The 21351-nt window shown below is 33.9% G+C and overlaps 1 protein-coding gene across 1 annotated transcript; it reads right to left on the bottom strand.

Annotated features, from left to right (window-relative positions):
- Nucleotides 1-532: 532 nt before the first annotated feature.
- LOC131857834 (bidirectional sugar transporter SWEET4-like) lies at nt 533-7221 on the bottom strand. The gene is made up of 5 exons (XM_059210575.1): nt 7103-7221; nt 1330-1546; nt 1054-1215; nt 773-892; nt 533-667 (listed from the first exon to the last, which is right to left on the bottom strand). Exons 1-5 carry the CDS (start codon nt 7219-7221, stop codon nt 533-535), a joined length of 753 nt encoding a protein of 250 aa, XP_059066558.1.
- Between the last annotated feature and the right edge of the window lie 14130 nt (nt 7222-21351).

Here is a 21351-nt window from a genome sequence, read left to right as displayed (position 1 = left end):
ATGAGACTTGATTGTTAATAAATTGCCATAGAACAAGTCTCCCAAAGTTCCTATGATGCAATACCCTATTCAAGCTAGCAGTTTTTTTGTTGCCCTAACTTCAAACAAACTTCAACATCTTCACCATATGCCTAAAATTTTTATAATCCCTTCTTTATAATTTCTACAAACATCATCTTTTCAAATATTTCTATTTAAAATCTGAAAATATAAATTCTGAAATAATTCCTTTATTTAAAAAAAGAACAGGTCATTATTAACTCAGCGCATTCATTAAACACTCAAAACTTTCCAAGTTATTTTATCTTTCAGTCTACAAAACAATCTCATAGAATAACCAACCACCATAATGCAAGATAATACAATGTGACATACACAATTAGATATTATTTCTAAACAATACTCCCATATAACAGTCGCAGATCACATGGTACTAACTTTTGTTTCTTTGAGTTGGATGGTGCAAAATTTTGTTTGGAGCATGTATTCAACCAAAGACAGTTAAGGGTTGAAATTATACTTTCAATTCTAATTATTTCATCAAACTGTGAGCTGAACAACTGGGTTCTCTTTTTTTTGTATTTATATGTTGTTGCTTTGAGTTTCTGTACATTGCATACACTGTAACCTGAACAGTTGCCAGAAGGCAGCCAACACCATTGGGTACCTACAAGAACTTAAATCTGTTAAGAAAAATGTTGAAAGTAACACTTTAAAAAAAAATAATAATTCAAAAACAATGAAAAGTAAACCAAAAAACTGGAATCCTTACACCAAGGAATATGTCCTTTGTGAGCAAAGAGAATGAAGCCCAAACAGCAGCATTCAGGAGGTTAAATACTGAGAGGAGGAAAGGCATGTACTCAACACTCTTTGTTCTAATCACAAGTCCCTACAATATTCATCAGTATAGTCAGTAGTATAACAGGTAAGTTCATAGCAGACAATTTGTTTATAGAGTAGTGATGAACATAAAACTTCAAGAGCTAGTTAGAATAGGTGCAATAAAAAACAGTTGAGTTTAGAGAAGGTAATATGTGTGTGTATTCTTACCATGACAGACAAAGGTGAAGCATACATTACTATAGACAAAAGACCACCAACAGTGCCTGCCAAAAGCTGCCTTGCAGTATATTGGTGCAGGACTGTAATAACAACCACTGCTAAAGTAATATATGCCATGATCATTGAAACTATAATCTTCAGTGTTTTCACCTAGAAATGATTTTCAATGTCAGCTTAGTTAGTACATGAATTAGTACAGTGCATGCACTCCATTGAATTTATCTAAGGCCTATTCATGAAGTTACATGTTTGTAGAAACGATACCTTGATCTTTTTTGAAGCAAATGCGAGAAAGATGATGAGATAACAGAGTTCCAAGATAAAGCCAGTCCCATTGACAGTGAGTATTAAGGTGCTATGAGGCTTCACAAAAGGCATTCCATACAGTAACCAGAGGCTACAATTGAAGAGAGTGCAAACATAAGGCATGGCCGAGTACTCCTTTGTTGATTTTAGTTTGAGTATAGTACAAATAGCTGGCCTGCAATATTAACCATGGATAATACTTAATGACTGCTATAGTGAGTGAAGTTTAATTGTCCATACTGCACAGAAAAATCAAGTTATTCATAGCACTCACATTGGTGAGAGGAAAAGTGCTAATGCTGTTCCATTCCCTGTGTAGAACAAAATGTATTGTAAGGTTATATGACTTCAACTAAGCATCTTTCTTGACAGACAATTTATTCAAATGTATTAACTTTTTGCAATCTGTGATCCATCATCTGGATGAAAATGTGTGATCATATTTTGTTTCTATTTCTTGAGCATTCTTTCATTCTGATGATAGATCGCAGAGTGTGATCCAAAACATTGATGCAAAAAATCACACACACAATCAAAACCAAAAATTACAACAATAATCAATTTGTTAATATACCACACCACCACCCTACAAATAAACTATTGTACCAACTAAGCTGACAATCCCTGCAACTCCAACTTTACAGTACAATTTTAATTGGTCTGTAGTTAAAATGAATGTGCCTCTTGTTTAAGCCCTTCCATGCACATTAATTATTAGACAACATGTAATAGATATATATTATGTTATAGAAAGAGATACATACACAAACACACGGTTATTATATTTCTATAAAGTAGCACAGGCAATACCCAATATGCACATATGACATATCTTCAAAGCTCTAAACAGTTAAGATATCATATGTATGCAGCATACCTAGAATACCCAAAACAAGTTTTAGAGGGAACATCATAGTGATACTCAATACTGGTTAACAGCCCCAAGAGTTTTATTTACAGCAGAAGAACATATAATACCTTATATATTCTTATGTGCAGTATTGATTTGGGAGATAGTTGAAGAATTTTCAGTGTTTATAAAGGCCACCATTTGGTGACCCTGCAGTTGTGGTTTGCTATCATATGATAAGGTTGTCCCTTCATTTCCTGCTAAATTTTGTTCTGCCCTCCACATGCCATGATCAAGAAAGCAAAATATTTACTAGTAATAAATTAAAGCAGAAAACTTTATTTGTGAATAATACTTTCACATGCATATACTCTCTTTGCAAGTACTTGTGCTTTCTTATAAGGTAAAACTTCTTGTTGGGCATGCCAGCAAGGCAATGGAATATATGTTAGATTTGTAAGGTTTGGAGTCATATATCTTCTTAAAGAAGGTATTAAAAGCCCATTTTCTTTTACCTTCCCTTCAAAAGAAATTGCAACCAATTTTAAAAATCACTCTCCCGGTTCCTCTTTGCTATGATTATAATGTCGTGTTTAGGTTGATTATTTTTTCTAGGGAATTTGTTAGAGTGCCATGATGGGGTGAAGGAGGGCATCTTGAGCCTTTAGATGTCAACTATAGAATTTTTTTTTATTGAGCTTGCACATTTAATTCATTAAGCAATGGCCCATGGAAAACTATAAGACTTTTTAGCTGGATTAGAGCAGGTAGCTTGTTATTTTGGGGTAATTTTTTTGTTTTCTTGTATGAGTTTTGATTAATGGGTAAGTATTGAGTGTTTTTTAATATATAATTTAAAGTTAATTTTTTTGGAGGTCAATAGTTCTATTGATATAAAAAGTATAGTTTATTTGATTTTGTGAAGAATGATGAAATGATTCTTTTAATTCTTTAAATACCAAAATTTTAAGTTATGTAATATCAAAAGCTAATAATACTTTTTCTTTGAAGAGTTTATTGAATTATTTAGTCAACGCTCCCATCTTTATGGTGGGCATTCACTAAAGGGCTCAATACCCTAACAATGTAAGGTGGAGATGCAATCACTTGAGCTTAGAGTGACCCATATAGTAATTATTAGTCTTTTTGAGATAAGTCTTTTGTTTATTTTCAAATAATAATTAAAGAATAAGTTGATAGCTTATAATTTTCAATGAGTATACCATAATCTATAAAAAATATTAATAACACACACACACACAAAAAAAAACAACGCGCGCGCGCACGATTTCCATTATCCAAATGAAATGAAACTACAAAATTAGAAAAAATAAGATGCCACAACCACATGGGATTTCTCATTACAATAATTTGCAAGCCAAGGTCACAATCTACACTAGTGGAAGTATTTTGTGAAACACTCATTTTCCTTCTTTGTCTAGAATGTTTAACCACCTACAAGATTCTAGAAAGTGTAACTCCCTTTTGGGAACCATCAGTCAAATCATTCATTTTCTCACTCAAGAAGACATTTTAATTTTTTTCGATTTTAGTAGTCAACTTCTCAAGGTCATAACTTTTGATCTGATAATTGGATCTTCAATTATAATATATTGTTGGGAATCTCCCAAAAAGGATCACTCTACAAAATAGTACTAAAGCCTATATTTTGGTTTTCAACCGCTTTTTGGGCCGATTTGGAGCCTATAAGTGCCTTAAATTTGAATTTTAACATTTTAGAAAGATTTTGAAAAATGAAAATATTAATCTCACAAATAAAAAATGATATTGAAGTACTTTCTTCACAATTGGCTCCATTTTACCATTCCAAAAGACTATTTAAGTTTTTGTGTCCATACATGCACAAATGCCAACTTATTAAAAATAGTAACCCTACGATTTTAGTCCTTATTGAAAAGAAACAATATTTTTGAATGATGCAAGATTGATCTTACACTCTGGATGCTCCTGTATCAGATAACTAGTGTAATTTGAGAAGTGACCTTGTCATATCTCATGTGTTCTTAGGAAAATAAAGACAATCGACCTTTTCCTTAGATACCTATGACAAATCTTCAACAGGTCTTCCTTTCCATTTAAATACTTACTCTTCACATTTCCCATTTCTTGGGCTTCTACCCACACGAATATCCAAGATGTCATCTATTTGGACTCCTTTTCTAAAGTAGGTGTTGGAATATTCCACTATGCTTTTGTTATTTCATCTTCAATACCTCATTCATTATACTCTATCAAATCTGATATATTAAACACAAGTGGGATGTTAAGTTCACTTGGAAACTCTACCTCATAAGCAATCATGCTTCTTTAGGATTCTACATGGCCCAAATTTCTTCATCTTCAACTTATTATATGTTCATATTAGAAACCTTTCTTTTCTCAAATAAACTATGCCTTCATCTCCAATATGAAATTCCTTATATCTCCTCTTTTGATCCTCTTTAACCTTGTATCAAATAAATTCATCTTATTAATATGCTTCCTCACCTCTTCATGTAAGTTCTTCAAATGCTCTACAAAGTCTTCAAAGCATTAACACTCTTTTTTTCTTGTTTATCCATATTCCTTAATTCTGAAGCAATTCTTGGACTACTTCTATTTACAATTTGGAATGGTGATTTAGCAGTGCTCCTATTGGTAGATTGTTGTTTGAAAAATATACCTATGGTAAAATCAAATGTCATCCCTTGGGATTATCTCCTACTAAGCATCTCGATAGGTTACCCGAAATCCTATTCACCACTTCGGTATGTCCATTAGTCTTTGGATGGTGCATGCAGAACTGAATTTTAATTTTGTCTTCAGCTTCTTCCATAATGCCCTCTAGAAATAACCGACAGACTTGGTATCTCAATATGAAACTATGCTCTTTGGTAGACTATGAAGTCTCACCACCTTTCTAAAAAATAATCCTACAACATGAAAAATATCATTAGTCTTTTTAGAAGGAATAAAATGTGCCATCTAAGTTAAGAATCTATCCACCACAACAAAAATGGAATCATGTCCTCTTTGTGTCCTTGGTAAACCAAAAACAAAATCCATACTAATGATCTTCCATGGCCTCTTGGGTATAGCTAGTGGCTGATATAAACCAATGTTTTGACTTGTCCCCTTTTTCATTTGACACACTCTACAATTATATACAAAATTAATCACATCTTGCTACAAGTTTGATCAATAATAATTTCATCTAGCAAGTGCAATGGTCTTATCACAAGCAAAATGTCATGCAAGTCCTCCACTATGCTTCTCCCTTATTAGGTTCTCTCTTATGGAACTTCTCGGAAAACACAACTTGCCTCCTCTAAAAACATATCATCTTAGATTATGAAATCCAACCACTTCATCCTATACAATGCAAAATCTCCATACAAGCTTTCCAAGCTTCTGCTAAATCTAGATCAGGCTCTAAATACAAACTCTTGAGTTTATTTAACCCAACCACTTCAACCTGAATTTATGTCAAAAAAATAATCCTCCTACTTAAGACATCTATAGATCTTTTAGATTTTCCACTTCCATGCTTCAAAAAAATGTAAAATTTGCAAAAATTCAACCCATTTCAAATGTCTTTGATTTAACTTTCCTTGACTATTCAAATACTATAAGTTTGATGATCAATAAACAAAAAGAACTCCTTAAGAAAAATATAATGCCTCCATTTCTTTAACACATGTACTATAGCTTAAAATTTTTGATCATAAACACAATACTTCTTTTCATCATTGGACTTTTCATTGAAATAAGCATTGGGTTTACCTTCTTGACTCAAAACAACTCCAATGACACTACCACTAGCATCAAAATATACTTGAAATACCTTATTAAATGTAGAAGTTCCAAAATATATTGCTTTGCAACTTTTCTTTTCAACAATCAAAAGTTATTGCTACCTCTATAGTCCATTTGAATTATTTCTTGTCCCCTCTAACTATTTTAGTTAGTGGTGCACAGATACTACAAAAATCTTTGATAAACTTTCTATAAAACTTGCCAAACCATTAAAATATATCACTTTCATCGCACTCCATGGGGTAGGCTATTCAAGGACAAGTCTTTATCTTTCTTGGGTACATTTTAAGACCATCTGCTAAGATGAAAAAACCATAGGTACACAAACTCTTTCTTCACAAAGTTGTACTTCTTGAGCTTAATCAACAAATTTTTTGTTTTTAAAATTTTTGAGGACCTCGTGGATATGAATCAAATGCTTCTCCAATGTATCACTAAAAATCAAAATATCATCCAAGTAAACAATAACAAATTTACCCAAAAAATCTTTTAGTACTTTGTTCATGAGTTGCCTGAATGTACTTAGTGCATTGGTTAGCCCAAAAGGCATGACTCACCACTCATACAACACCTCCTTGGTTTTGAAAGTAGTTTTCCACCATTCATTCTCCATTAGAGTGTCGAGAGAATCCATCCATCCATCTTCAATCTTCTTGCTTTTACCTTTAGTAGTTTCTTTTACTTCCAAATTCTTACTTTGTTTCTTCCTTTACTATTTTATGTTAAATTGTTAAGAAAATTTTCCCATCACTTCTTTTTGCATTAAATTTCATTAATAACTAAAATTATGCTTCCAATGGAATTTTCCATCACTTTAAATTTCTCCACAATTTTAGCTAAGTCTATCCTAGAATCCAAATTAGAGATGTAGACATGTAGGTCTGCAATTTGTATTTTGAGCTCATCAATATTCACCTTATCGATCTCAATCTTAGAAGTTCTAGTTCCTAAAATATCCTCTTCTTTCTTTAATTCTTCTTCCTCACAACTAGTCTTAGTCTCATACTCTTTCTCAATATTTACTTCTTCAATATTTATTCCTCATAACTAGTCTTAGTCTCATACTCTTCCTCAATATCTACTTCTTCAATATTTATCTCTTGACTATTGTCATTATCAATATTATAGTCTTTCACGTAGTCCGTTTGAACCTCCTCCTCCTCCTCTTGATTATTGTTCTCCATATTCCTTTGAAACATGGGAGTAAAATTGTTTATCTATAGACTCCTCATCATCATCATCAAAAATAGGTTCTTTACATTTTTTCTCATTACCTTATCTTGAGAAACTTAGCCTTTTCCAAATGTGTAGACCTCCTAACACCAAACTATATAGAACTAGAACACTCTACATTCTTACCCTCATTATGATCTATGTCCACATCATAAACAATGTCAATAGTTTACCACTTAGCACCATGACCAATGTTGAATTTTAATTTCTTCTTTTTGGAGGAGGTAGAGAGGGAAGATGAGGGATTTATTTTCTCTAAGGTGATCTTCAATAGATCCTCCTCAATGGAATGGGTAGTATCAACATTAATTTTTAGAGTACACTTTTTAATTTTAGCAATTTCTCCCTAGGTGAATGGTTTTATAAGCCAAGTGAGGTTTACTCCTAATAATTTTTATATTGATCGAATTTCAGGTGAGGTTTACTCCCAATAATTTTTATATTGATCAAATTTTTATTAGGAGTAGGGTTGGGTTGTGAGATGGAGGAGAGGACATATACTTATACAAAGCCATATTTAGGCCTTGGTTCAAGGGATGAGAAGCCCCATTTTCAATACAACGTTCCACAAGTAGAAGGGAATATTGATATTGTCCTTATGACGAATGTGGTTTAAATTGAAAAATTGTACCAATAAATCATCAAAAATATACCTTATAATGTAAAATACTTTATAAAATACAAACTAACTAGACCCCAGGGGACAAGAAGATTTACTCTTTTAAAGCTATTATGGAAGTTCATTTTTTCTCCATCTTTAAAGAACCTATCAATAAACCTCTAGTACTTATTGTTTCTCTTCTTTGCAACCTTGATTCCATCACAATTCAACTTTGTCATAGCCACAATTAACTAGGGGGTAACTGAGAAATGGAAACTCCCAATTGTTACTTCATTGTCATTCCAATATTTACAAACTTTAAGGTGAGCACATCATTATAGCCCTTCATAGCATGCAAGAATGGGGTTAAGCTAACATTGTCAAAAATTTCCACACTTCAACATTCTACTAAAGTGAGTCACATGACATTAGTTCAAAATGTTTCCTTGGCTTTTACATTATAATCCACCCAATAGTCTTCTCAAGGAAACTATTCTTCTACTTTGAAAATAGAGTCACTACAGAGTATATAGAATAGGGCTTCAAACTGTTATTGTTGTGAACACAAACACAAGTAACTTGGTGATTTAATTTATAAAATCTACAAAGCAATCTATGACACATACAACTAAAATTTTTTGAGTGAATTTTTCCATTTGGTGTGATTGTAGTACATGAAAATACTATAAAAATTATTAAATCCAGGTTTTTGCATCATTCCCAATCAATTATACCTAAATATGAAGTTAGAATCCTTGTATAGAAAAAAATTATCATACATGTGAGATAAGATAGAGCTCATCTTGTAATTGTAATTTTTTTAAATAAAATTAATTAGCCCTTGTAAGTTATTATCAATAATAATTATAAGCTAGAGCTACAAGCCTTCTTACTTATGCTCTGCATTGAATGACTACACTCTAAATGCTTAAAATTTTATCTCAAGCCCCTATTTATTGTTCTCTTATGCCTCTTGCAATTCTCACACCCCCTATAAGAGAGAAACATATGGCAATCAAGAAAGCAAGTTACACATGGCCAATATATGACCTTTCAACTTCTCTAGGAGGCCAGCTAAAGAGGTGTCTTTTCAATTTTCCGAAGTGGGTTCCTATAAGACATATTTTCTATTTTTTATGTAACCATTTAATAAATAGGAGTGTGTGACTCTTAGGATTCATTATTCCCACATCAAGAAGTGTATTTTTATGATTTTAGTATTATAAATGACAGAGTAAGGTGTCCCTTCTTGAAAATTACAATTTTCATTGAACATAGGCATTAGTTATCTCATATATTATTTAATTACTCTTGGACAGATTAAAATCACGTTAACACATATTTTATTGAATTTAATTAATTAATTGAGTGATAGAATAACGTATTTAAATTCGACTATTAAAATTAACTATATCAGATATAAAAATAATCTAGTCAATAATCTCATTTTATTGTCATAATAAACTCCTCAAAACATTAAGTATTAAATATTTAATATTTGACATTTAAATTACCTCTTGGATTAAATTTAATCACTAAACTATATAAAAATTCCCATAAACAAAACTCTTCTAATAAATTTACTCAATATGAGTATATTGTTACTCTATGAATAATTAATCCCCAAATTTTAAACAAAACTCTTCTAATAAATTTACTCAATATGAGTATATTATTACTTTATGAATAATTAATCCCCAAATTTTAATTATAATCCCAATAAAAAGTACCAAAATTAATAATAACATAAACTAAATGGGGCAATTCCCATTTCAAATTTTAAAATCAATTTTCCTCCACTTTTTATCATTTCCTCTTTTATTATTATTTAAATTCCTAACCCTAACTAGGGTTTCTAGTTTTAAATCCTTATGACTCCCCCATTTATTTTTTTTATTTTAATTTTATTTTACTTTACCCTAACCCGAAATAGGGTTAGGGTTTTATTAAGCCTTACTAACACATTTTTTTTTTTTTTTTTGTGTGTGTGTGTGTAGGTGTTCATGGCGGAGGAGGCAACGTGAAGAAGGCCAAAGGGACAGGAAAGGAATGGCCGCAAGGGCAGGGGGGGTTCAAACTAGCGGCGACAGGGAGGTGGATGGCTGCGGCGGCCATTGTGAGTGACCACCCACAGTGGCGGCCAAGACCACCACTGGGCGTCGCGGCCCACAGTGGCGTCGTGGGCGCCATGTGGGACACGAACCACAGTGGCGGTCGAGGCCGCCCCTGTGGGTCTCGACCCATAGTGGCACCGCGGGCGCCATGTGGGACACAGCCCACAGTGGTGGCCGAGGCCGCCCCTGTGGGTCACGGCCCACAGAGGGGCTTGAGCCACCCTAAGGGTACACACGCAAGGAGCTCGGCTCCGAGGGTAGGGTTTGCCATTATGTATTTTTTTTGTTTTAAGAATAAATGAAAATGAATATATATGAGCCTAAATGGCCGAGAATATGAAATTTCTTTTTGCATAACTCAAAATAGGATTAACCCACCCTTTTTTTTATTTATAGGGAAAATGTATATATATATATATATATATTTTAATAATGCAACATACATCTCAATTTATCTTTCTAAAACAACAAATTAGTTAGATGTAAAATAATAGATGTTTTAAATAAATAAATAAATAAATATATATATATATATATATATATATATATATATATATATATATATATATATATATATATATATATATATATATATATATATATATATATATATATATATATATTTTCATACACTTAAATCTGCACCTTTTTTTTCTTTTTCTTTTACTCTATCTTAGAGCAGGTATGTCAAAATGAACAAAATGGTTTTCTGTTATCTTTTCTATTTAGATAAAAATGCATAAATTAAATTATTCCTCTAAACCATGCATTTTCAGATTAACTAAAAGTAGAGTTCTATAAGAATGCAATGATGAACTCCCATTTTCAGAATATAAATTTTAAGAGAAATGATTTAATTTACAGCTGCAAATAAACCTTCTTAATTTCTATTTGTTCAATAAACAACAAGGTGCAAATGTAAGAATAAAATCAACTCTAAGATGTCTATTAATTTTTTTGTTTAAACTATAGACATAAATAAACGTTTCCTCTCTTTTATTAATAACTACACTACAACATTTTATTTATTTCCTTTCTTTTTTATTTATAGCTAGTAGGCAGAAATAACTTTCCTAATCTTTTTCAAGCAACTATATCAATACATAAATAATCAACAAATACATTCTTCTTTTTGCAAGGATATAAATACTTCAAATTTAAAATACATCTTTATTACATGGTAAAAACTATTCCAATAGTTACATTTTCTTTTCTGCAACTTAAGTACAATAAGAAACTCTTTTTCTTTTCTGCAACTAAAATACAATAATAAACTCCTTTTCTTTTTTGCAACTAAAATACAATAAGTAATAGGATCATTCCAAAGCTTCCTTTCCAATCTTTTCCCAAGCAACCTGCAACAAAAACTTGTAGGTTGTGACCATGGAGGCTCACCTCCCAACCTAGGCTTACAAGAAGCCACCCCCGAGCTAGGAGAACCAAGGCTAGACGAGAAACACACATTCAAAACACATACAAGCAGAAAACTCATAACATAATTAACACTCCCATCCCAAGGATAGACAATGTCACTTGTGTGACTTTTCAAGTGGGATGAAGGTGGACCATATACCTAGAGGAGAATTCTCCAAGTAGAGAACATAATGCCATAGAAAGGCCACAAATAAACACATCCACAAGTTCCAAACTTGTCCCTATAATCCCTTATGTCCCCCAAGGCATACAAGCCAACAAACTCCCCTTATGACCCCCATTTTATAAACAAAATATCATGTAGCAAGGGTCCCATAACCCCTTTTAAATCACTCTCTTCCAAAGAGAGCCTCTACACTCATAGGCTGTCAAACAACCCTTCACCCCAAGGCCACTCTTCTCTCCCAAGGGCGAGTTTGGCCTTGAAAACTCCCAAAAAAAAACTAAAGAAAAACACAATAACAAAAGAAAAGAACACATTGGGAAGAAATCAACATCTTCCCAACACACTAAGATATCAATAATGAAAATAAACTATAACAAGCAATCTTTTCAACAATACAACAACATACATGAGCTAGAAAACAACCAACTTTAAATCTACCAAAAGGGATGATGAATCTTGTAGAAGAGTTTCCCAAATCCACTATCTTTTCCCCCTCAAGACTTAGCCAAAATCTCCCAAAAAAACTTACAAAAATTGCTCAAGAATCTAAGTCTCCAAAATGGAGAGTGGGTGATCAAACTTCTCCCTCCCAAACTATTCTCTATGAAGACACTCCTCACTCTTTCCAACCCACTTGGTAAGGGTGAAAGATGTTCATTGGTTGGTCTTTCCAATACCTTACAAACTCTCTAGCCAAGACACCTCAAAAAAGGTAAAAGGAATGGGGAAGAACAATGTCACTCATGAGGAAGGTTATCTAACCTAGGAAAACTCCTCTAAAGTTGAAATTCGGCCAACTTGAGAAACTCAATTTCTGGGGAGTCTAAATAGGCCCTAGGGAGTGGACACATGGCTAAATTTGACCTTCATCCATAGGTATATCACATGGCCCACTAAAAATGCCCCTAACTTGACCCTAGGAGTTAGTTTAACCCCCTAGAAACCCACCCAAAGTTTACCTATGGATCAACCCTGAGTTGACCTTTTTAATGGCTCCCTATCCAAGACTTTCTTGGGACCATACTAGGATAATTGAAAAATAAACATTGTTAAAAAAAATTTCTTCCAAAGAGACATGTCATTGCCAACTCATCTTACAACACGTGTCAAGTGACACCACAAAAATAATTACACATCACTAAAGTACACATGGCAAATGTCCCTTTTTTGGGAATTAATAAATTAAACAATTTCCAAATTAAACACACATCCAAAAATAACATTTACAAATTAAAACACATTTATAAACGAGGTGTTGTCTCTCCAAATAGGCAACCCTTGGCTTCACAAACGCACATAGGTCTAGGCTTGATTCTTCGAATAGTTTCCATGGTCACATGGAATAATTTTCCTGCACATCTCACTTGCACATTAGTAATTCCAAAAATCACATATAATATTATCATATAAAAAGAATACAATTCAGACATTGCATACAATTTCAATTATAAAAATCAAGTATCCAATTATCTGATAACATCCATATAAAATAATCTACTAAATGACATCATCATCATATTCACGAAATTAAATCATTTATAGAGCATGCATCCATAATTTCAAGCATCAAAATAAAGTACTGCAAATCAAAGTAAATGACATAATCATATCAATGTTATCCAAACACTGGATCATATAAAATCTATGTCCATAATGCATCAAAATATAGTATCAATAATAGGTCCAACATGAAAATAACTGAAATGCTATGACGGCTCAGGGTAGAGCCTCACATCACAAATATTAAATAATTTTTGTTGGTATTGGATTGTCATTGATGTCAACTTGGTACAAATTTTATTGCCACAGAGAAGTGATGATATTAAGCAGATCATCAGAAATGAAGTTGTTGAGCATATTAGGCAAAGCATAAGTGGTTTTGTGTAGATGAGAAGGTATGCATGCACTTGAACAGACTGAAAAGAATTATCATGATGCCATATGGTTGGATCACTTCTATGTTATGGCTGTGGGCATTTATAGGAGAGATGGGCAAAGTGCTGATCATCATCAGATCGGTACAACATAGAGATCAAGCATTCTAATGGACACACGTGTGCGTATAATGGTCTAAACCATTTGTCCCACATTGGAAGTGCGAGGGTAGTTTTGAGTCTTTTTATAGACCATTGCATAGAGTTGAAGTGAGCAATAACTCACATGTTTAGCGTGCGTGAAGGCAACATAAATTTCTAGATGCATGATTGCAACCACCAGAACAAACTACCAGAGGGTGTTGCAATGCTACGATGGAGTGATGGGCACATGATTGTAACAATTATAGTTAACCACTAAATGGAGTTGTGATGTTGAGATGGACTATTATAGATGACATTAATTTCTCAGGTGCAAGATCACATTGCTGAAGATAAACCACTGGTGGAGTTGCAATGTACTAATGAACCATCAAGGATGACTATGATGTCTGAGTGTAGGTTTACAAATGTCAAGGTAGGTTGCCAAGAATGACCGGTATGTGATCAAATCATAAGCCATCACATATATTGTTAGGCACACAATTGCAACGATAAAAGATAACCATCAATGTGACCTATGACTTTGCAATCTAACCTTAAACGGTCATAGTAGGTGCTACCCCACAACCTTGTGGCTTGGAGGTAACCATGAAAGTTTATCCTACAATGTGGTGAGAGTCTGCCACGTGTCATGTTGGGTCCCATGAATCTAGAAGGATAGAAGAGATCAAACCTTTGCATGGAGATGGGATGTCATTAGGTCAGAGTTAGAATGTTTTGCGCAACTGCCATGTTTCGTGTTGGTATCCATGTAGCTAGAAGAGATGAGTAAAGTGTAGCCTTGCAGGGTTTGGTGAGGTAAGCATATAGTAGGTCACGATGTTGCAAACCAACTCCACATGTCCAAGATGAAGTGTTGAAGTCCTCACAATAATTTGATTAGATAGTTGACCAAGCTAATGTGCAGACATGGTCTAACATAAAGGTTAATTGTCATCTATACAAGCATTTAGTAAAGTGGCTCTATTTTGCACAAAGGAATTTTTTATATATCTTGGTCGATTGTCTTTCTTGGGAGATGCCTTATTGAATGAATGACCATAGTTATAGGTGAAACTACTATTGTCACAAAAGTCTACTTGCTTGATGAACAACCTTGATCATCAACCTTGTGACACATTGAAACAATCTCCAAGTGTGGGAACTTGCATAATTGAGGCTGAGTCTCTAGAGAAGGCCAACTTCCTTATCAATTTAGATGCAGGTGTTGGTCTAACCTAACACATATAAATCCTATTCTATTAATCTAGGGAGGAAAAAGGGGAAGAAGGATTGTTTGAAAGGGAAAAGGTTTGCACCTAGATTGAAGTTGTGATCCTCGCTGCCTATAACTGCATAAGACATCAATAGGACTACCCAAAGCATGCACAAGATCCTATCCTAATTAGCTTCCTAAGTGAAGAGTGAATGGTGGAATTCTTGTAAGATGGCAAGAGGAATTGATATTAGTTCACAACTGACATCCAAACATGATCTATTTAACTTAGTCACCTACAATTAAGAAACAAATGAGAATGCATCTGAACAATAGATAAAATCACTACACAAATTGTAAGAACTGAATGAAGGCAAAAAAAGTAAATTCTATTGATGCAAAGGCTAAGTAGTTTTTACAATTGTAGAGAAATGTGTATTCTGCAATAGAAAGAGAAAAGGAGATCCTTGTAACTAGGCTATAAAGTTGCCTTTATAGTTCAGGCATAACTTCAAGATGATTTACAATTAAGAAACCCTAACCCTAGCTATCGTTAGGCTACAAAATATCAGAGAAGGGATAAAAATCATCAAGATGATTTGATCTTCATTTATTATAGTATCTAAGAATGTCCTTCATTATTGGGAAGAAGCAAAAATATCTGCAGATGAGGGGAAATCCCTACGTTCAATGCATATCCTTGTCATCTATAGGCCAAGAAAGTATCCATTTTGAATTAAATGGGCACAATTTCCATTTGGAATCAACCCTAGGGTCACTTGTGGAGTTATGGCGGAGCTCTAAAAGTGGTTGGATTGAAAGCTAATTTGATTCAAGTGTCGACCAATCCTATAAATGGTTGTCTCCTGTCAAGTTGACAACCAACTCTCAACAAAGATTTAAATTTTAACTTGCTTGTGAAGTTTGAATTCTGGCCCTTCGATCATCTAGATTTCTCTAAGATGGATGCATGAGATTATGCCACATAGCCCTCCACAGGGCCAAATGAAAGTTTAAAGCACCATCATCCAATTGGGGCCTTTAGTGAAAATGAACGGTTAAGATCGCTCATTGAAGATCAGTTGGGACCATCAGCTTCACCCCCTTCACTATGGTACTACAAGGAATGAAAACACTTTTCTCTTGACCACTGTGGTAGTGTGGTAACATCTTCCTTCAAGCCTCATCAACCTCACTGCCATACTGTAGGGGTGCCCTAATCTTCCAACCAAGCCACTGCGGTAGCATGGTAACAACCTAGTGGTTACTGCAATCATCACTGCAAACCTATGGGGAGGGGCCTGCGATGAGCTCCAACTATTGCGGTAGAACGGTGAGCAAAACACTTACTGCAATACCGTAGGGAAGCAAACAAAGGGGATGTCGGAGGCTACGGTAACATCGTGATGGGAAAAATAGACTATCGATTTCTATGAAAAAAGAGATTGACCCCAAGATGAAACTAATGGCCCTCCAACTAGTTGAAACTTAAGTGATTTGACCGGCTAGGGTGGTCAACACAAAAATGGATTTTTTAAAGCTCGAATAGAATGAAAGTTATAAAACCTTTAGAGTTTAGGGTTTTAGGGATTCATTAGGAGTTTTTTGTAGGGTTTTAGCTAGTGTGTTTAGTGTCAGACCATATTTTATCAGGGTTGAAGTTAGCATTAAATCTGTCAAAATTTTGGCAAATCAGAGGGGGTCCTTGTTAGCAAGAATAATGAAGGAAAACTGAGACGGGGGGTGAATCAGTTTTCACAGGATTTACAAACTTAATCACAAATACATATTTGATAAATTGTAGTAATAACAAAGATAAGAAAATTGATAAAACAACACAACACCAAAATTTTGATGTGGAAAACCTGATAAAGAGAAAAACCACGGTGGGAACCTACCCACAATAAGATGATACTCTACAGTAGTATATGTAAATATTATAGTGGGGAATGCACATGCATCTAGGAACACTTCCTAGAGATCATTGATCAAAATATAATGACCTGGAAGGCTACAACCCTCTGGGAAGTCTCACTGACTTACAACAAGATTTGGACTACAATCCAGAAAGAAAAAACTGCAATAATAGCATCTCCAAATGCTTGATGATAGTTCTGGTTAAGCACAATTGTTTGCTCTATAACACCAATATTTTCTCAATCACAATATCGAAGGATGAATCACTTGTTCAGACATACACTACTCTATGATAATGTAGACACAATTTTGATACCTAAATTACATGACAATATCACCTATTTATACAAATCATCAACCTTGACAACAAAGTTGGCTAAACCCTCAACTCACAATTACAAAATTACATCACACAATACAAGGATCAATCAATGGACTAATATAATGATATACATGACATACCATGGACCTAAATCAAATCTCTAAATGCTTAACACCACCAGAAATCATGCCAAGATCAACCGCATAACACAAAGAACATCACTGATTCAACAAAATCATTGAAAAATCGCACAACGATCAATATGGATCATCAAAATAAATAGGACACAATTAGGAAACACTATCTAGAATCATCAGAGATAGATGCACCAACACCACTTATCAAATCTTCATCTGTCAATGTCTGAAACTCAAAATACTCAAATAGCAGCATCTGTCAGGAAGAAAGATAACTTGTGGAGTACCAAATCATGAACCATCTGAAATGAAGATACACAATATCATCCCAAACATTCTCCTAAAGACTCAACTCAAGATTTGATCACATCGAAATATAAAAGAGGAAATACTAAGCTCTGCAAAGTACTGATCAGAAATACAAACTGCAAACTAGATCATATGCTATGATCAATTAAGCATCCCATATCAAAAAACCAATACAAAAGAATATAATGATACTATAAATACTCCATACACCAAACTAGAATCTCAATAAACTAGTTTGCAGGCACCATAACAATAAATCACATGAATATGTTGACATCAATGACAACAACATATCCTAGTAGCAAGAATGTCCAACAATCTCTCCCTTTGGAACTGATGGCAACATATGAATGTGAAAAACAATCAGTGAAAAGAAAGAAAAACAACTCCAACAAACTCCCCCTAAGATCAAGTAGATAAATTTTTTTTTCACATGCTTCTCTCCCCCTTTGACAACAATGCCAAAGATAGAGAGCGAAACTCTCCCCCACAAAAATAGATAAGCAATCCAACAAACTACACTTCCAGAGTAGCAACACTAACTCATCAATTTAGATAAAAGGAAAAAGACTATGAAGTCCACCAAATCGATGCAACTTAATGCATCTAGCTCTCATTAGGAGGGGTGGATACCCCTAACTTGTCTCTCAAATAGACAAATGTATATGTAGGCAAAGGCTTAGTGAAAATATCAACAATTTGTTCCTTTGTAGACACATATTCCAACTTCACTTCCTCTTCACTGACTTTTTCTCTCAAGTAATGATATTTGATTGACACATATTTAGTTTTTGAATGTTGCACCAGATTCTTTGACATATTAATAGCACTAGAATTATCACAATATATGATAGTAGGCTCATCATAGATAACTCTGATATCCTTCAACATTTTCTTTATCCAAACTACACGAGTGTAGCTACTAGCAACAACAATGTACTAAAATTCAACAATAGATAAGGACACTGAATCTTATTTCTTATTATACCATGAAACCAATTTCTTACCTAAAAAGAAAGCACCACCAAAGGTACTCTTTCGGTCATCAACATCACCAACCCAATTAGCATCAGTGTAAGAACATACCATAAAATCATCATTCCTCAGATACCACAAACCATAATCCACAACGCCCCTCAAGTATTTGAATATTCTCTTTACATCAGTGACATGACTCTCTTTCATATCAACTTGATATCTAGCAGCCATGCACACAACATGCATAATATTTGACCTAGTCTGAGTAAGATATAGCATTGCACTAACCATAGATCTATACAAAATCTGATTATCTTTCAAAGATTCATCATTCTTAGATAATTTGTATCCAGTCACCATAGGAGTTCCAACTGATTTGGAGTCATCTAATCCAAACTTCTTCAACAATTCCTTCACATATTTAGTTTGAGATATAAAAATATCTTTTCCACTTTGTGAAATTTGTAAACCTAAGAAAAATTCCATCTCTTCTATCATAGACATCTCAAATTCTATCTGCATATCATCAACAAACTTCATGCTCAAGTCATCATCTCCTCCAAAGATAATATCATCAACAAAGAATCCAACAATCAAGATGTTGTCATTCTCAATCTTAAAATACAGATTACTATCAACAGTCCCTTTATTAAATCCTAATTTCAGCAAATACTTATCCAATCTAGCATACCAGTCTCTAGGGGCTTGTTTCAATCCATAAAGACCTTTCTTCATTTTAGATACCATGTCTCCATCATCTAATAATGAAAATCCATCAGGTTGCTCAATGTAGACTTCTTCCTCAAGATCACCATTCAGAAAAGTTGACTTGACATCCATCTGATACACTTTGAAATATTTATGGGCAGCATATGCAAGCAACAATCTAACAACTTCAAGTCTAGATACTGGAGCAAAAGTCTCCTCATAATCAATTCCTTCTTTCTGTGAATATCCTTTGCATACCAATCTTGCTTTATTTCTGACAACTTTAGTGGCTTCATTCAATTTATTCCTGAATACCCATTTAGTACCAATCACATTCTTATCTTTAGGTCTAGGCACAAGCTCCCATGTGTTATTCTTTTTAATCTAATTTAACTCTTCTCCCATAGCTCTCATCCAATTTTCAGCTTCGCAAGCCTCAACAACATCTTTAGGTTCAATTATAGAAATGAAACATAGCTCTTCAACAACTAGCCTTCTCCTAGTCATCACACCTTTATTTGTATCTCCAATAATCTGATTTTCAGAATGATTCAATCTTACATACCTAGGAGTCTACTGATTGTTTTGATTTTTAGGTTCCTGCACCTCTCCACTGGTAGCAACAACATATGGATTAACTATCTCTACCAGATCATTCTGCTTCAATTCTTCAGTCTGAATAGGATTTAGAACAATGTGTTGAGCATCATCATATCCGCAAGATCTGATTTCTTTTCTAAGGTTCTCATCCACCTTCACATTTGCACTTTCCACTATCTTTCTCAGTCTCTTATTGTAGCACCCGCAGGCTTTTCTCTTTGTTGAATATCCCAAGAAAATTCCTTTATCTTTTCTTGCATCAAATTTTCCTATGCCATCATCTCTCTTGATATAACATTTTCTACCAAATACTCTAAAATATCTCACAATAGGAACATGACCAAACCATAGCTCATAAGGAGTCTTACTAGTATCACCTTTAATATGAGCTTGATTGAGTGTGTAAACAATAGTGCTAAAAGATTCTCTCCAATAGATCTTCGGAACATTCCCTTCAATCAACATAATCCTTGCAACATCCAAAAAAATCAGGTTCTTCCTTTCAACAACTCCATTCTACTAAGGGGTTCTAGGAGTAGATAATTGTCTTCTAATCCCATGCTTCTCACATAATGAATCAAACTCACTAGAACAAAATTCTCCTCCCTTATCAGATCTCAGACATTTTACCTTCAATCCTAACTTAGTCTCAACCTTTGCTTTCAATATCTTGAACTTGTCTAATGTTTTAGATTTCTCCTTCAAAAAGAAAACCCACATCATCCTGGAATAATCATCAATTAGAAACATAAAATATCTATCTCCATGCACAATTCTAATATTTGTAGGTCCACATAGATCAGTATGCACAAAGTCTAGAAATCCACCGGATTTATACTGTTTGCTCTTGAAAGAAATTATTGTTTGCTTACCCAATTAACATTCCTTACATACCGAATTAGCAGGCATAAAAATATTAGACAAATCTCTAATAGTTTGAGTAGAACTGATCTTAATCATTGAATCAAAATTAATATGACACATTCTCCTATTCCACAACCAACTTTCAAAAATCTGAGCAATTAAACAACTTTTCTCATCGACATTCAAATGAAAGATATTACTTTCAGTCTTAGTTCTAGATGCAATCTCTATACCGAAGGCATTTAGGATTTAACATTTACCGTTCTTGAATTGTAAATCGTAACCTTTGTCCACCATCTGTCCAACACTTGAAAGAGTATTCTTCAAACCTTCAACATACAAGACATCATCAGTGTTATTCTTACCATCAAAGGAAATAGAACCTCTACCACATATCACACAAGCTTTGTCATCTCCAAATCTCACTATTCCACCATCATATCTTTCCATACTAACAAATTGGCTTTTATCATTGGTCATATGATGTGAAAAACCGTCATCAATCACCCATTCATCTTTTTCTTCAACTTTAGTAGCTAAAGCTTTCTCCTCAATAGTGCACCTAGTGGAATCAACACATGCCGATCCATCTTCTTTAATGGAAAGAAACACAACTTCACCTCCTTCTGATTCTTCATTTGTAACACCTTCATCAACAACATAATAGAAATTCTTTTGATGCTTGTACTTCTGGTTAGAC

Source organism: Cryptomeria japonica, chromosome 8 (genome assembly GCF_030272615.1).
Source record: "Cryptomeria japonica chromosome 8, Sugi_1.0, whole genome shotgun sequence".
In the NCBI taxonomy this organism is placed as follows: domain Eukaryota; kingdom Viridiplantae; phylum Streptophyta; class Pinopsida; order Cupressales; family Cupressaceae; genus Cryptomeria; species Cryptomeria japonica.
This window is presented reverse-complemented; position numbering and strand designations above follow the sequence as displayed.

Coding starts and splice junctions, on each gene's coding strand:
- LOC131857834 (XM_059210575.1), bottom strand. CDS start 7,221: ATGGAGAACAATAATCAAGAGGAGGAGGAGGAGGTTCAAACGGACTAC. Junction 1,547..7,102: donor GAAGTAGATATTGAGGAAGA/GTATGAGACTAA, acceptor TTAATATTGCAG/GCCAGCTATTTGTACTATAC. Junction 893..1,053: donor CTTCACCTTTGTCTGTCATG/GTAAGAATACAC, acceptor TGAATATTGTAG/GGACTTGTGATTAGAACAAA.